The 15,427-nt window shown below is 51.5% G+C and overlaps 1 protein-coding gene across 1 annotated transcript in view; it reads left to right on the top strand.

The window, feature by feature from the left end:
- The window catches only part of LOC137865259 (fer-1-like protein 4), a 38,352-nt gene that overhangs the window by 2,480 nt on the left and 20,445 nt on the right, over window positions 1-15,427 (top strand). Inside the window, exons 4-25 of the mRNA XM_068700162.1 lie at window positions 231-330; window positions 2,000-2,091; window positions 2,725-2,766; window positions 2,867-3,034; window positions 3,315-3,375; window positions 4,422-4,553; window positions 4,710-4,772; window positions 5,919-6,003; window positions 6,278-6,437; window positions 6,643-6,826; window positions 7,467-7,653; window positions 7,872-8,236; window positions 8,931-9,039; window positions 9,527-9,725; window positions 10,466-10,586; window positions 11,174-11,274; window positions 11,835-11,922; window positions 12,301-12,417; window positions 13,482-13,634; window positions 13,889-14,072; window positions 14,628-14,752; window positions 15,160-15,294. Coding sequence (XP_068556263.1) covers window positions 231-330; window positions 2,000-2,091; window positions 2,725-2,766; window positions 2,867-3,034; window positions 3,315-3,375; window positions 4,422-4,553; window positions 4,710-4,772; window positions 5,919-6,003; window positions 6,278-6,437; window positions 6,643-6,826; window positions 7,467-7,653; window positions 7,872-8,236; window positions 8,931-9,039; window positions 9,527-9,725; window positions 10,466-10,586; window positions 11,174-11,274; window positions 11,835-11,922; window positions 12,301-12,417; window positions 13,482-13,634; window positions 13,889-14,072; window positions 14,628-14,752; window positions 15,160-15,294 — 2,971 coding nt within the window. The remainder of the gene's footprint in view (window positions 1-230; window positions 331-1,999; window positions 2,092-2,724; window positions 2,767-2,866; window positions 3,035-3,314; window positions 3,376-4,421; window positions 4,554-4,709; window positions 4,773-5,918; window positions 6,004-6,277; window positions 6,438-6,642; window positions 6,827-7,466; window positions 7,654-7,871; window positions 8,237-8,930; window positions 9,040-9,526; window positions 9,726-10,465; window positions 10,587-11,173; window positions 11,275-11,834; window positions 11,923-12,300; window positions 12,418-13,481; window positions 13,635-13,888; window positions 14,073-14,627; window positions 14,753-15,159; window positions 15,295-15,427) is intronic.

The following is a 15,427-nucleotide window of genomic DNA, read 5'->3' as shown; positions in this document are numbered from 1 at the left end:
GCAAGAGGTCCCTTTGGGCAGGGTGGATTTTGGCCTGACTTGCTGTGGACATACCTGCAGTCCTGAGCTTATTTTCTGGTGATGTATTTCTGTGTGTAAAGCCTCTGCTTCTCAGCTGGCTGCAGAGCATGAGGGTCAGTCCAGCTGCTGGACCCCTGGTGCTCTCCTCCCCCAGGATGAAAGCACTGATGCTGTGCATTATGTTGCTGCAGCCTGTGATTTTGTTACAGGCTTCTTGGTACCCTTGTCCTCAGCCTCCAGCACCTGATGACATCTGGGAGGCTGATTCTTCGGGAGGCCCTTGTGGACAGGAACCACAGCATCACCAGCGTAAGTCCTTTATGGGCAGCCTGGGGATGGGCACCTCTCCATCACTCATCTGAGCAGGTGTAAAGGCCTATAAGCATTCAGAAAGGCTTTGTAGGAAACCTCTGGAGCTTTCCAGGTGGATCTGGAGCTGATGAGGAGCACAAGGTGCTGCTTGGAGCCCTGTCTGTGCAGGGGTGCAGCCACTTCACCCCTCTGAAGTGGCTCTATGAAGGTCGTTAAGTGCTTGGGGTGGGCTGGGGGACCTGAGGACCTGCTGAGTGGGTAAATGGGGAGTGGGAGACTTAATAGCACCTCCCTGGGACTGAGGGGTGTGTGCAGGACTTGGTATTTAATCTCCTTCCAACACTGTGCCCAGGCAGTTTTCGAGTTAAACATGAAGTCTTAATGGTGGTCTGTAGCAGCAGAAGTGTCTTTGATGCCTGCCTGCCCCTCTGCTCCATGGCTCCTGCCCCCCTCCCACCCTGGTGCCGGGGTTCACTAGCCCTTTGTGCTGGCAGAAAGTGAACAAAAGCAGAAAATGAGCTGTTCCCTGCCCACACAGTGTGAGGCACAGTTCAGCAAGCTCTGGATGGCCAGGGCTGGGTGCCAGGGCAGGGCTGGAGGAGAGGTGGAGGCAGACAGAGCTTGGTGCTGCTGGCAGCCCTGTGAAGTGCTGCACCTCTGTTTGTCCTTCCTTTGGGCAATATGAGTCACCCCCGCGGTGACAAGGTGCAGTGACCACAAGCCCAGGAGGAAGCTGGGCATTACCAGGATGATTTTTAGCCTACTGCAGCTCACTGTGGGAACGTTTGTGCTGGCAAAGGGAGAGGGGGCCAGGCTGACCAGCTGGCAGCTGGTGGTGCTTCGGAGGGACTGAGCTGGGGCACTTACACTGTCATAAGGTCAGAGCTGCTCTTTTGCCCGAACCCTTTGCTCAGCTGCCTCTTCCCTTGTGCTAAAAGCAGTGCCCTAGTCCAACCAAAATCCAAGAACTTTCATTTTTGATGGGTTAGTTTTTGCCTGGGTCAGACTAGGCAGAAAAACCTAAGTGGGACAAGAGTAGCTGGAGACCCTCAGCTCAGCTGGGAAAAGATGAGTCCCTGAAGGAAAGAGGCTGCTTCAACTGCTGCTCCTTCTGCCAACTGTGAACAAGATCCTGCTATTCCAAGTCCTGTTCTTCCCTGGAACCATGGGAACTTGAGTTATTTGTACCCCTTTTTAACTCCTGGTGCTTGAAAGGGGTTTCAGAGCCTCAGCTAGTCACCTAGTCTTATCCCAAGTTTCTGCCTCCATCCAGCTTCTGCTGCTGCCTCTCCCAGCTGTTTGCTTCCCAGGGCTATATTTCTCTCCCCAGAGACATCCCTTTTCTAGGGCCTGAGCTGTGGACCCAGCTCATACATCCTCTTCAGCCTACTGAGAGGTAGATTTGGAAACTTGATCCAGCTTTTATTCAGGCTTTGGAAAGCTGTAGGGGATGGAGTTTGGTTAACTCCAGCTTGCTGATGGAGACAAGCAAGGAGAATCTGATGAAATTAGGCTTTTCAGGGGTTATGACCTTCCTCTTTTGCCTTCCTTCCACCCACATCTCACTTGTTTTTACCTTCCACACATCTATGCCTGTTTTTGTTGGCATTTCTGCAGGTGTTGTGTGGTTGCCAACCTCTCAGGCAATTTAATTTTCTGGTTTTAGATCTGCATTGAGTTGGATTTGCGCTACCAACCTCCAGATGGCTCAGCTGGGACCTGGGTTGAAGAGGACTTTGTCTATCAGATGAAAGACAGGTATTGAAATCCTGGGAGGGAAAAATTTCCAGGTGGTGTTTACAGCTGCCTTTGTCAAGGGCAACCAAGAGCTCTTTGAGATGCAATCCAGCCTCACTGACTCTCCACCTCTAGCCAGGCTGATGCATTTCTGCTCTACATTAGCAGTAAGTGACCAGGGCTCTTGGAAATAAAACATCTTGCATTCACAAAGGAGACGCTTTGTGGTTGACTGGAATAACCCACTGCATCCCAGGAGCCCCTTTGGACTCCCAAGCATTTCTGCAGCCTTCCTGGCTGATAGGAGCAAGACTTTGTGGTTGCAAAGCTGCAGAGAGCATGGCTTTGCACCATAGCAGCCCCAGGCACCCTGCACACAGGTGGAGCTCAAAGGTACCCAAAGCTAGTGGGTGTCAGGGCAGGCAGGATGACAAGGTCCAGGGAGCATCACTTCTGAAGTGTCTAGAGACAAAGCAGAGGGCATGTAGGGTGGGAAGAGGAAAAACATCAATTTGGAGAATGCTTGTGTTAAGGTGTGGTGGTCAGGAGACAAGCAGGAGCATGGTTTTGTCACTGTTTCCTAAGTGCATTGGTTAAGAGTTCTTTTTTTTCAGTAAAATATCTTTTTTTTTTCTTTTTTTTTTTTCCTTACAGTTCAGAGTTAATCATCCACAATCCTGGATTTGAGGAGCCAGAGTAAGTATCTGTGCTTGAGGTTATCCACTCACCCTCCCGCATGGAGGAGAGTCCACAACCCACTCATCAACACTGATGGTGATGTGGTGGGGGATTTCAGGGCAGCCAAGGGGCCAAGAGCAAGTGAGATGGACAGAAAGGCAGCTGCACTGGGCAGGAAGCTAGCAAAGGGCCTGGAGACTGAGGAGGAGGAGGAAGAGGAGGAAGAAGACTTTTATGATGTATCTGACATGGAGGTCTCGGGCATTGTCTTCAGCCCCGTGAAGAGGTATCTGTGGTTGTGCTCTTCCTGCATGGGCTGTGGAGTGGGATGTGCCAGCTCCTGGGGTGACTGCTGGGGGCAATCCTGCATCTCGTGGCATTTTGCTTCCATAAAATATCAGAAAATTTCAGTGTTCCCAAACAGATCCCGATCTGCTTTGGATTTGCTCATTCTTGGGTTGAGGGGCTGTTACTTGCTGGGTTTTCAAGTTGCTTCCCTTGGTGGGGTCTAACTCAGGTCCATGAAGTTGAAGGGACAAGCTCACCCAGGTTGTTTTTCTGTGCAGCCGTTCCAGACTTTGCTCCGCACGGGACCTGTTTGCCACCCCAACCCCACAGAGCTTCCAGGTACTGCAATATTGGGTGTGTGTCCCTGCAGTTACCACTGGCCCCACAGCTGGTCCCTCACTGCCTTCCTGTGGGCCTGAGCTTCTCCAGTTGCTGTATACTCCAGCAGGGCCTCTAGCATGAAGAGACCTTCTTGCTTTGTGTGACTTCCCTGGGCAAGGTCTAAGATTCCCTGAAGGTCTGCATCCAGCATCCACAAACACTAGCTCCAAAACCAGCCGGTCCAGGACAGAATTTCTTTTTGGGCCCCATAGGGTGGGTAAACAGGAGAAAGGAATCACCCTGACACCCAGAGTATTGTAGCAAAACACAGCCTGAGCAGAGCTTTGGAGAGCTCCTGGGCATGGCTGGTGCCTGCCAACCTCCCCAGGACCTTCCACAGGCCCTTATGGATGCCCGTGGGATATGGCTGGGGGTGGATGTCTGCTACAGGGGCTTTTTCAGACACCCCAGGAGGCTGACTCTGGACGGTGCTCTACACCAGGTTGATTTGAAACCACTGTTTGGAAGTGGGGTTCAGTCACAACTTTTGCCCTTCAGATTTCAGGGCCAGGTCATAGGCTGGATATAGCTTCAAATCCTATCCTGGTTCTGAGTAAACATGGACTTGCATCCTGGTCTTCTGTTTTTCAGGGCTGGGTCTTATCCATCTAGCAGAAAGCTTTTGTGGGGGTGGAATTTCCTACCTTCCTTTCCTTGAAGCTATTACTCTTCAATCTAATGACTAGCTAATTGCTTATACTGTGAGAACATTTCTCCCACATTTTAGACCTGTAACCAGTCAACAGCAAATGAGACAGCCATGTTCCAGACAGTTCCAGACACATGTCAAAGATGTGGGCTTAATTTCCTTGCCTGTCTGAAATGAAGAAATGTCTCAAATACCAGTTTGATTTGTTGCTGGCCAGAGAAGATTTCAGCAGCTGTGCTCTTGCCTGTTCTGAGGGCCCTGCATGTTTGCATACTGGTATTGTTGGAACAAGCTCAGAATGGAGCCAGAGAGAAGCAGAGTGTTGATGTGATGGTTTTCTCCCACATTTCCTCAGGTTGGGATTAATATCATTGAAGCACAGAAGCTGGTAGGGGTGAACATTAACCCCTTTGTGGTAGTCAAGGTTGGAGAGGAGAAGAGGCACACAGTGACACAGAAGTCAACAAATTGCCCTTTCTACAATGAGGTATGTGTTATGGAGAAAGGCTTCATCATCGTTGTGTCCCAAGTGGCCAAGGCCATCCATGCCTGAGGTGCTCTGGGTGCGGCTGCTCTCAGGAAAAGACATTTATGGGGTTCTGTTGGGAGCCCATGGCTCAGCTGTCTTTCTCTTCTCTTTTAGTACTTTTTGTTTGAATTCCATGAGCCAAGGGAAGTTTTATTTCACAAACTCATAGAGATTTCAGTAAGTATGTCTTTCTCATGGTGCTTCATTTGTAACTGGTACAGTCTGCTGCTTCTGTGTGTGAATGCTGGGAGTGATGGGCAAAGCAAGGCTAATACTACCAGCCAGGTTTAGCAGGCAGAGTCAGCGGCCCAGAGAATCTGTGGATGCTCCATCCCTGGAGGTGTTCAAGACCAGGCTGGACAAGGCTCTGGGAAACCTGATCTAGTGGGTGGCATCCCTCCTCATGGCAGGTGGCTTGAACTGGATAATCTTTAAGGTATCTTCCAACTCAAGACGGTACATGATTCCATAAGCTGCGACACAGGGAGACCAAAGGACATTCCCATGGTCACAGTGGGGCAGAGATCCATCCCTGGCCCCACCCTGAGCCAGTGCTGGGCAGTGCTGCCTTCTCACCTCCCCACTTCCACATTTTTTCTGCCTCCAGTGACTGCAGTGGAGCCTCTGGTGTAGTTTCTCTGCTGTCACCTTGCTGCCCCACTGGTTTTAGGGTCCTACTGTTCCTTGCTCAGAAGTCTGATCCCTGCAGGGTGTGGAGGCCAATGTAGGGTGAGCACAGGGGAGCTCAGCAGTGATTTCTGCTTGTAGGAGAGCCCAGCCAGGCAGACAGGGGTCTTAAAAATCCCCTCGTCCAAAGCACTATGGGGCTTTTCTCAAGGTAGCTAAACCCAGCCAGTACCTTCTTTGCCATCTGATCTCTGGTGTTTTCCCTCCAAAAGTCTGCACATCCTTTCTGCCTGTGTGGGCTCAGCAAGCATTGAGTATGGCTTGGGTTTTGTGAGAGAAGCTGGTCTGGTGTGGACACAGGGATTCCCTGCAGGAAAGCAGGTCTGCCCTTTGTTCTTTGTAGGTGTTTAGCTTATCTGGGGCTGGCAGAAGAAGCCAACTTGGTTGCAAGTCATGAATTTGCCTTGGCCCAGGTTTGGCTGTGGGCTGCGGGCTGGTGGGCTTTGCAGGAATGGTTTGGTCAGGGATGGGTTTGGCCCAGGGCTAACTTAGATGGAGGTCAGCGTGCATGAGGAGCTTGCAGCTGCTACCTGAGCTGTGTGTTGGAACAGGCATCTACTAGCATCCCATCCTCCTTGGGGATGTCTGGATGTGTTGCCCAGCTGCCCGCATCTCTTGTATTTCTGCTGTCTGCAGGTTTTTCACTCAAAGAACATACCATTTCTGGCAACATGCATAGGAACATTCAAGATGGACATTGTAACAGTGTACAGCCAACCAGGTATGACTGACTGCACAGCGTACCTGCTCCTTGCCCCAACTTCATTTGAAGCTGAGATTTCCTTCAGGCACTGCTGGGCCTGGTGAGGGTCCTGTCTTTAAATCACTGTGTTCACATAAGGACCAGCACTCACTTCTCCTCCAGCCTTTCTGTAGGCTTGTGAGACCTCCTGCACCTTCAGAGGGAGGGTTGGGGCAATGTTTGTGCAGACATCATTGGATGTGAAATGGTAACCAAGACTTTTTTATAACGAATCCCTTCCCTTCTCTCTCAGACCACAGTTTTTTCCATAAATGGGCTGTTATCAGTGACCCCACAGACACTCGGGCAGGTGTGAAAGGCTTTGTGAAGTGCAACATCTCTGTCACTGCACGCGGGGACATTGTGGGCTCCCTTCCCACCTCCTCCAGCAGCCATGTTGAGGATATTGAAAGGTGGGTGCAGCAGGGTCTTGCATGACCCCGGGGGAAAACAATCATGTCTCTCTTCATGCCACATTTTTTTTCCCCATTAGTCCCTCTTCTGATGGGGGAAGACCTTTGGTGGGGCAGGATCCAAACATCCTGCCAGCCAGGTCATTTGCTGGCATCACATTTCCTGGGCTCCATGCAAGAGCTGGAACATGAATTTGTGTTTCAGGAACCTGCTGCTGCCTAAGAGAGTCCCTGCAGAGAGACCCTGGGCCAGGGTCTGTATCAAGCTGTATCGTGCTGAGGGCCTGCCCAGCATGAGTGCAGGCATCATGGGTGGTTTCTCCAAGATCATAGGGGAGAAAAAAGTGTTTATTGACCCATATGTGCAGGTCTCATTCTGTGGGCAGCAGGTGAGTCTGTCTACTGGGAGATCTGTGTGGGGACGGGCTGATCCTCCCTTGTCTGTGTCAGCCCATGCTGGGCTGCTGCTGGTGGCAGTGACGCTGTGACATGGCAATCCCACTGGAGACAGGCTGGAATAGCCCAAGCCTAAACACGGGGAGAAGGTCAAATAAATCCCAGAGCAGAAGTGCTCCACAGGGGGCTGAACTCAGCTTGGCACCCTTGGGAGGGTTTACTTAGATAATGGCCATTCTCTTGCACCAATAGCTGAGGTTTCTGTCCCATTAAGAAGAAAAGTGGTTAGGTCAGCCAGCTGCCCTCACTCAGTCCCTGGTTAGCCTAGTGGCTCTCCCACGGGACCCTATGACATCTCTGGGTCTGGTGGTGTTGCTTGTTTGTGGTCAGTGTTTCCCTTGGCTGTGCAGCACTTGGCCAAGGCCTTGGGACAGCTCCCCCCTGATGAAGAGCAGAGAGCAATAGCTGGGACCTGGGGGAAGGGGCAGGGACTTGGCCATCTCCAGGTCCTGCCAGGTACCACCTGTAGGCATGGCAGGGGGCATGTCATTTGCAGATGGGCCCTGAGGCATCCCTTGCTCTGGCTGCTGGTCTGGTTGGTACTGCATGGCTTTCACACTTTATCCTTCCCAGGGGGAGACATCAGTGGAGAGCAACACCACTGAGCCTGAGTGGAATGAGCAGATCAGCTTCATCGAGATGTTCCCACCTCTTGCCAAGAAGATAAAAGTCCGGGTGCTGGATGATGCCAATGTTGGTGATGTAGCCATCGCCACGCACTACATTGACCTGCAGCAGATCTCAGATCCTGGCAGGAATGGTGAGGCCTGGCATGGCTGCTCCCCTGGGGCAGGGTGGCGTGGGCAGGCCTGTGCTGGACACCCACTGCTCAGGCCACGGTGGTTTCCTGGAGGTGGAAAGCAGGAGTGCGTCTGGGCAGAACATGCTCACATTGTGTGTCCTGGGCTGTCTGCTTGAGGGAAAGGTCTCTGCAGCAGCACCTTGTGGTGTAATTAGACCTTGGCCCTGTCACTGCAGGCTTTAACCCCACGTTTGGCCCAGCATGGGTGAATCTGTATGGCTCCCCCCAAAATTCAGCTCTGCGAGACATCCACAAGGACCTGAATGAGGGTGTGGGTGAGGGAATCTTCTACCGTGGGCGCATCCTCATGGCCATCACAGTGGAGATTTTCAGCAGCCCCAGTGTGGCAGAGAGGAAGCTCGTAGACAAGATGAAAAGTGCCCTAAGCAAACCAAAGCTGAAGAAGAAAAGTAAAAAATCCAAGGAGAAAAACAAAGAGCTGAGCCAGCTGCAGGGAGAGGAGGAGGCTGGGGGCTCTCAGGAGGCTGAGCAACCTGGGGAGGTCATTGTGGAGGTGGAGGAGCTTCATCCACTCCCTGTGGTGAGTCCTGCTGAGCTGGCATGACATGACCCATGCCAACCTGATGCATGCGTAGGCTAATGGGGAAAAGGCAGTGGGGACGCTGGCTGGTGTAACAGTGCCAGAGCAAACCCAACCTGCCCACTGCTATGCCATCAAGGGCTCTCTGAGCCGCTGCAAGGGCCAAGGCTCCACCTGCAGCCCCAAAACTGCCTCCCTCGGTGAGGCTGGAGCACCCCTGCATGCATCACATGCATGCATCAGTCTTTCCTATGCCAGGAAAGGCTCTCATGTGGGTGCTATTCCCAGGGCTTAGCCACCTTAGAGGACATGCTTCTTTCCAGAGTCAAGGAGCTGCTAGCTGGCTCTGTGTCTCCACTTGGTCTCTAAAAAGTGGATAAGCAGCGGCTGTGTGGGTACAGAAGCCATCCCTTAGCCTACAAACATCTTCAGTAGCATTACACAAGCTGATGGCAGAGCATCTGCCAGAGCCACAGCTCCATAATACACCCTTGGGATGTCCAGACAAGCTTGCTCTATGCCTGGCAGCCCAGTGGCACTGACCTCAGCAGTGTCCTGGTGATGTCCTTGGTGCCCTGGCAAGGCCCTCAGGAGCGCTGGCAGGCACCAGCCATGCCCTGCTGCTCTCCGAAATCTCTGCTGAGGCAGAGTTCTATTACGCAAGGCTTGGGCTGATTTCTCTCTCCTTGCCCAGAATGCGCTGGGGAAGAAAGAGGAATTCCTTCTCTTTGCTGCCTTCTTTGAAGCCACGATGATGGACTCCTCACTTGGCTCCAAGCCTGTCAGCTTTGAGGTCTCTATAGGTATGTATTCCCCAGGGTCCCAAGTCAGGAAACTATGAGAACGGTGGGAACCTCCCTGAGCCAGCCCAGGTCAGCACTGTGGTCCTGCAGTGCCAGTCATCACATAATTTGTGTCTCCAAAACAGGAGCTCAAGAAGGATGGTGTATGAGGCCAGGCAGTGTTCACAGTGCTTTAATTAGTTTAAAAGTCTGGATGCTTTCCTGTGAGACTGGGGGTTTGCAGTATGTGTATGTGTACTTGGTGGAGCTGGTGGAACTTGCAGGCATACACAAGAACGTCCTTGTGATTTTCCAGCTCCATCTCAGACCTCCTTGTTGTCCATGTGATACTTTGATGGTTGGATGGTACTGAAGTGCTGGTTCTGAAAGCAGTGCACACCCATGTGCTTCTCTTGGGAATGTGATCGCACTGATTTTGCAAGCTGGTTAACTCATTGTTTAATACTGTTCCCACTTACCTGTTTGCTCTTTAATGCCTATATTCAAGGAAACTATGGCAAAGCTGAAGAGGTTCTGACCAAAGTACATAAAAAAGGGGAGAAGGGAGAAGGGAGAGAAGAAAAGCAGCCTTTGCTGGACCTTGGTTCTGACAGTGAGACGGATGTTGAAGTCCTGGGCCCAGTTTTGGCCCCGTTGAACAAATCAGTGACAAAGAGCCAGAAACCAGAGACCATGGAGTATGACAGGTGAGTCTTCTTTCTCTCTCCCTTGCCTTGGTCCTAAACTTCCCGGTTTTGTTATTCCAGATGCTATTAGTGCTCAGCAATGTGAGTACTGTGCAAGTGTTTCTCTGCTTTGCAACCCTGCAGCTTGCCATACCCTAGCTGGCTGTTGTTGCCCATTAGCTCTACAGGCCCCAAGGTGTCTGCATGATGTCCACAGATGATGGCCAAGGACAGGGCCACAGGGAACTGTAACCCATCAATAACAGCAGTCCGTTTTCTGGTTGATAAACAGCAGCGCAAGGGCTTGATTCCAGCGTGGAGGAAGGAGAGGAGTGCTCTGGCACATATGCTCCTATGTTGTGAGACACACACAAGCTCTTCTAATGAGATGTCTACTCTGGGAATGCTGCCTGTCTCATCCTATGGGCCTGGCAAGGTCTTGGTATTTGTGTTGTGAGCCCTGTGCCTGCTCCTACTCAATCTCATAGCATCAGGGAATCTCAGCAGCATCCCACACTGCCATCAGCCTTGTTCATCTGGGCACATGATGCACCATCTGCTAGAAACCCCTTGCATTGGTTTGGGATGCCAAAGGGCTAGTCTAGCAGTTTGAATCTATGTCCGTGGTACAGAGCCCAAAACAGCTGGTTCTCTGTGAGGAAGACAGAGTCCAGATGCTGCTCCTTGTGCAAGTGCTGCCATGTGGCATGGTGCGTGTGCTTTCTGCAAACAGCAGCCATAATCTCCTGTGCTGCCCCTAGGTCATACAGCTGCCTGCCCATGACACATGAGAAACCCTGCGTGTACATGTGGAGCTACTGGGAGGATCACACCTGGAGACTCTGCATTTCCAACTGGATTGTCAAGCTGGCAGAACGCCTGGTAGCATGTGTGGGGAGGCTCTTGGGGCACAGGGCTTCCTGTCTCATGGTCGTTTTACTCACATCATGCACAGCTGCTCTTCATGATATTTTCCTCAAACTTTGCCCCCACCTCCCCCACCCCAACCCCCTGCCATGTGAGTCCGTGTCTCTTGTGGGGCTCCATCCCACCTGCCCCAGCCTGGCAGTGTCTCCTGGAAAGCGGCAGTGCCAGACAATGACAGAGAGCTGCTCTGCTGCCAGTCCTGCACTGGGGAGATGCTGCTGTAAATGGGCTCTCAGCCTCTGGTGAGATCCTTTCCCAGGGCTTTGTCTTTCCTGCTCAGGCTTAGAAATCTGAAAGTGAAGCTCAGTTGTATGTTTTGGTGACTGCTCAAGACTGAGGCACATAGTGATGTTACAAATGTCATGTATGTGTTTAGGTTATCCTTAAGTCTCAAAGTCTCTGGCAGTGCAACGCTGACCTGCCATGCTAGCTCTGTCCCAGCTCTGCGGAACGGCACATTTGGGGCAAACACATCCTTGCCATGCTTTTCTCTGACCCCACGGCCAGGTGCAAGGTCCCTAAATGTTATACTCTCCCCACAGGAGCAGGGGCTAGATGATGTGGAGAAGCTCATGAGAAGGCCAAAGGCTAAAGCAGAAGAGAGGCTCCGAGAAGTGCTGGAGGAATTTGCAGCTGGGTGCAGGTTCTCATGTCCCTGATTTCCTGATTTTTGACTGTGGGTTAGGAGGTTATATTCTGTCCTACCTGGGCTGTGCACAGCCTGCAGTCTTGATTTCAAGAGGAGGATGAGTGGAAGGGAAGTGGGACAACCTGGGGAAAAGACCCCATTATTCTGCAAGCTCAGAGAGAACACCACATAGCACCACACCTGGGAAGCATGGGGGTAACAGGCTGCAGCCTTGATGTTCCTGCTTTCCCGTGTGTTTCTTAAGTGTTAGGACATTTCCTTCACTCTTTCAAGAGACTCATGTTTCAATCATTGCAACTGCCTGGTGGGGTCCAATATGCACATCAGTCCCTAGCCTTGGAATGGGGACATTAAAGACAGTGCCTTGAGTGCTGAGCAAATTCCAGTGTACCTTCTGATCAAAGAGGTTACAGAAAATAAGGCATTACAGAGATAAGGTTCCTGATGCCTCCAGACTAGTAGCAGGGGTTTGGAGCCTGTGGCCCTGCTGTGTAAACTGTGCTCCCCTGCAGGGTGTATGGGTTGCAGAGCCTGTACTGCTTTTCTCATTGCAGGCAATATTCACTCAGCGCAGAGAGAAAAACAATGGCACATCCAAACAACCTTGACAGATGTCGGACGAAATACATGATGCGCAACATCGTAAGCTGTGGGATTTGAGGGTGGTGGAGGGAGCCAGTGTAATCCTCGCTTTGGGGGATGCTTCTGAAGGACCATCTAGAATTGATGCTAATTGATCTGCCCCAAACGATGCAAAAGCTCACAGACTTCTCTTACTGGCTGGTATCAGCAGAACTGATGAGTTACTGGAGTCTCCAGTTCTCAGCACCCTTCACTAAATGGCTCAGTACAGGTTCATGAGGTTTGTTCTCAACAATTGGCAAGCGAACTGGTGGGGGCCAGGGTGCAACGGGGCAGGGTGGACATGGCCTCTGCTTCCCCACAGAGCCCCCGTGAGGGCTGCCAGTGTTATATGCATGGGTCACGGCCCGACATGTGACAACTCTGCTGTCTGTTCAGATCCTGTATGCGAAGCAGGGACTCCGTGTGAGGCGGCAGCTGACTCGAGCCAATGTCAAGGAGAAGGTTAAGGAGATGAGGAGAATCCTGGCCAAGCTACGCTTCATGGCTCAAGAGGTACAGCTGCTCTTGGAGCACTCAATTTCCAACCCGGAGAGGGCATGGGCAAGGAGAGGGTGCTGAGCTTTTTACCAGCCTGAAATGGGGCTTTTTCTTTGAAATCTTTCCCTGACATGTAAAATCCCAATTTCTAGTTGCTGGAAGTTATCATGCAATGGCCCTCGTGAGGGATGAGGCCTCACAGCCTTGCTGGACCAGTGGTGACAGAGCAGGAGTCCAAGGGCTCAGTAGTGGCTTGGAGGCAGAGTTGGGTCGGCTCCAGGCAGCCAGGACCCTCCTGCCCTCCCTGCCTGGCCCCAGGCCATGCCCACAGTGGGGATGCAGGAAGCCTGCCTGGGAAATCAGCCTTGCCTTGCCCTACATGCAGTCCCCCTGGGGACTGACACCAGACCTTCCTGCAAATTAAAACTTGTATTGCAATAAGGTCTCTCATCTATAAGAGAGACTCTCTTTGTTCAGAGTCTCACTGGCTCTATTTTAATCATCTCTGGAAAATAAGTGCATACTTTTAGTGTAAACCAGGGTGCACTGTTTGCTGGAACTAAGTGACCAGATGTTGATGCAATTCAGAGAAGCCTTTCAACAAGTGAAGTTCAATCTTTATCACACTTTTAAGTAAGTGAGGGCAGACTTCAAGCAAGTAGAGCCTAGGGTTTAAAAGAAGCAATTGTTTACATCCGTGCATGTCCTTCATTTGCAAGCCTGTTCTGAGTCCAAACTGCATTTGTACACTGGGTGCTGGTATTGCTGGATTGCCAGCAGGTGTGGTTTGGTTCCATGGATTAGCACTCGGGCTTCTGTTCTCCAGCCTCATGAGGGCTCCCTCTTCCCAGCGTGGGATGAGGGTGAGTGTGTCCTGCTGGTGTTTGTAATGAAAGTTAGGGAGGATCACAAACCCTTCCAGGAAAACTGCAGAGCCATGCTGCAGGGCTGAGTTTCAGAAGCATGTGCCCAGCATTAGGCCCTGTCACTTGCTTCTGGATCTCTGAAGTGCTATGCAGCCACCAGCCCCATGTGCATTAGGAGACTTTCACTGCTCTGCCTCCCTTTCCTCCCTCCAGCCCCAGTGCACCCTCCCTGACATTCTCATCTGGATGCTCAGCAACAACCGGCGTGTGGCATACGCAAGAGTCCCTGCACAGAACATCCTCTACTCGGTAGTCGAAGAGGAGAAAGGCAAGGACTGTGCAAAGATCCAGACTGTCTTTTTGAAGGTATAGTTTATACTAAAACAGCATGTTCTTGCTTCCTTCTTGCTGCTTTCCCCTATTTTCTTCTTAGCCCTCCTTTCTGTCATCTTGGTGGCTGCAAGGAGACGCAGCTCTTGCTCCACCAGTGATGCTTGCCTCTGCCGAAATGTTGCCATGTCTCCTGTGCTCTGTGGCTGGTCACAGGCCAACACCAGTGATCTTAGTCCGAAGGTGGCATGGCTGGGATGGGCAACCTGCTAAACGTCCTGCACTCTCAGGTCCCCGGGCTGCATACTGGACAGATCTTTGCCAAACTGGAAATCTACATGTGGCTTGGGGTTACCAAATATGCAAAGAACTGCATGGTGGAGCTGCCCAAGGAGTTCAAGTACCTCTCTGAGAGTGGGCAGGAGATCACCCAGTTATCGGTGTACAACCTTCCCAGCCGACTCAGCAGGGATGGTGAGTTCCATGGCGTAACCATAAGTGGGCAGAGAGATGAGATGTCCTGCCCCAAGGTCAGTGTCTGAGGAGTAGGACCTGACCCATTGTCTCAACGTTATCTTTGAGGTGTGACTGGGGCAGGCAGGTCCAGTTTGTTCTGATGAGGATGTGTTCACACACTCACAGCTGCAGCAGCTGGCAAGATGGGGGCTTCCTAGGCACTGAATGTTGTGCTAAACTGGCAATGAGCATGAGGTCTGCCCCTTTGCTGAGACCCAGTGGTGCTCCCCAGTGGCAGATACTCACAGGAAATCACTGCACATTTCACATGTGTTATTCCCAGGGGCAATTCCCAGGTCTGGGGAGCCTGCCGAGCTTCTCTTGCTTGGTCAAAGCTTTAAAGGCCTTCTGAGACCTGTAGTGAGTACCCCTAGAAGTGGTACCCTTGTGGGATGCACCCGGTCTTATCTGGCTGGACCGTGCTCTTCCTAATTTATGTATTTAATTTTTTTTTTTGGCCTGAGGTAGGGCTGGACCAGGGAACTGTGAACTCTCTTCTCTTTTTCTTACCAGATTTCAGCTATTTCCAGCTCCGAGCCCATCTGTATCAGGCTCGAGGGATCCTCCCTGCTGGTGACAATGGCCTTTCTGATCCATTTGCAAGAGTGGTGTTTTCAACTTATTGCCAGACCACCAGGGTGAGACCCCTCAAACTCCTGCTTCTGCCTTCTTGGAGAGTTGGGGACAGAAAAAATCATCATGCCCTCCTTGACATGTAGAAAGCCAGTGCTTTGTCAGTCCTCTGGGAAATTTTGTAACTCCATGCATGAGGTATTTTTGTGCTCTGGGCAGTGTGGCTACTTTCAGGGAACATTTGACAGAACAGCCAAGCAGAGCATGGTCTCAAGGGTTGATTGCCATTTGCCAGTTGGCCCCAAGTGCTTGTACCATCTCATGCTATTACCATCTCTTCTGCCAGGCACTATCTCTGTGCAGCTGTGGGGGAGAGGAGATCAGTTCATGTTTTCCCCACTCTCTTTACAAAGTGCATGTGATTTGTTTCCATGGCCTGTGGTAGGCTCAGGCCTCCTGTCTTTGTCTGCAGACAGTGGAGGAGACACTGAGCCCAATGTGGAATGAGTTACTTCTGTTTGACCAGCTCATTATTGATGGGAAAAGAGAAGAGTTGAAAACAGAGACTCCCATCGTTATAGTCAATCTCTTCAACCACAGTAAATTTGTAAGTATGGCCACACAGCCCTCCTGCTGTCCCTTCAATGACAGGGAAGGTAGAAGAGCAATATGTGGGTGCTGCAAGCAGGGACTTAGGAGACACATCTCTGGTTCCTGGTCTGCTGGTGGCAGTGAGTCCT

Source organism: Anas acuta, chromosome 16 (genome assembly GCF_963932015.1).
Source record: "Anas acuta chromosome 16, bAnaAcu1.1, whole genome shotgun sequence".
NCBI classification, from domain to species: Eukaryota; Metazoa; Chordata; class Aves; order Anseriformes; family Anatidae; genus Anas; species Anas acuta.
Note: the sequence above shows the minus strand (reverse complement) of the source record. Positions and strands in the feature narration are given on the sequence as shown.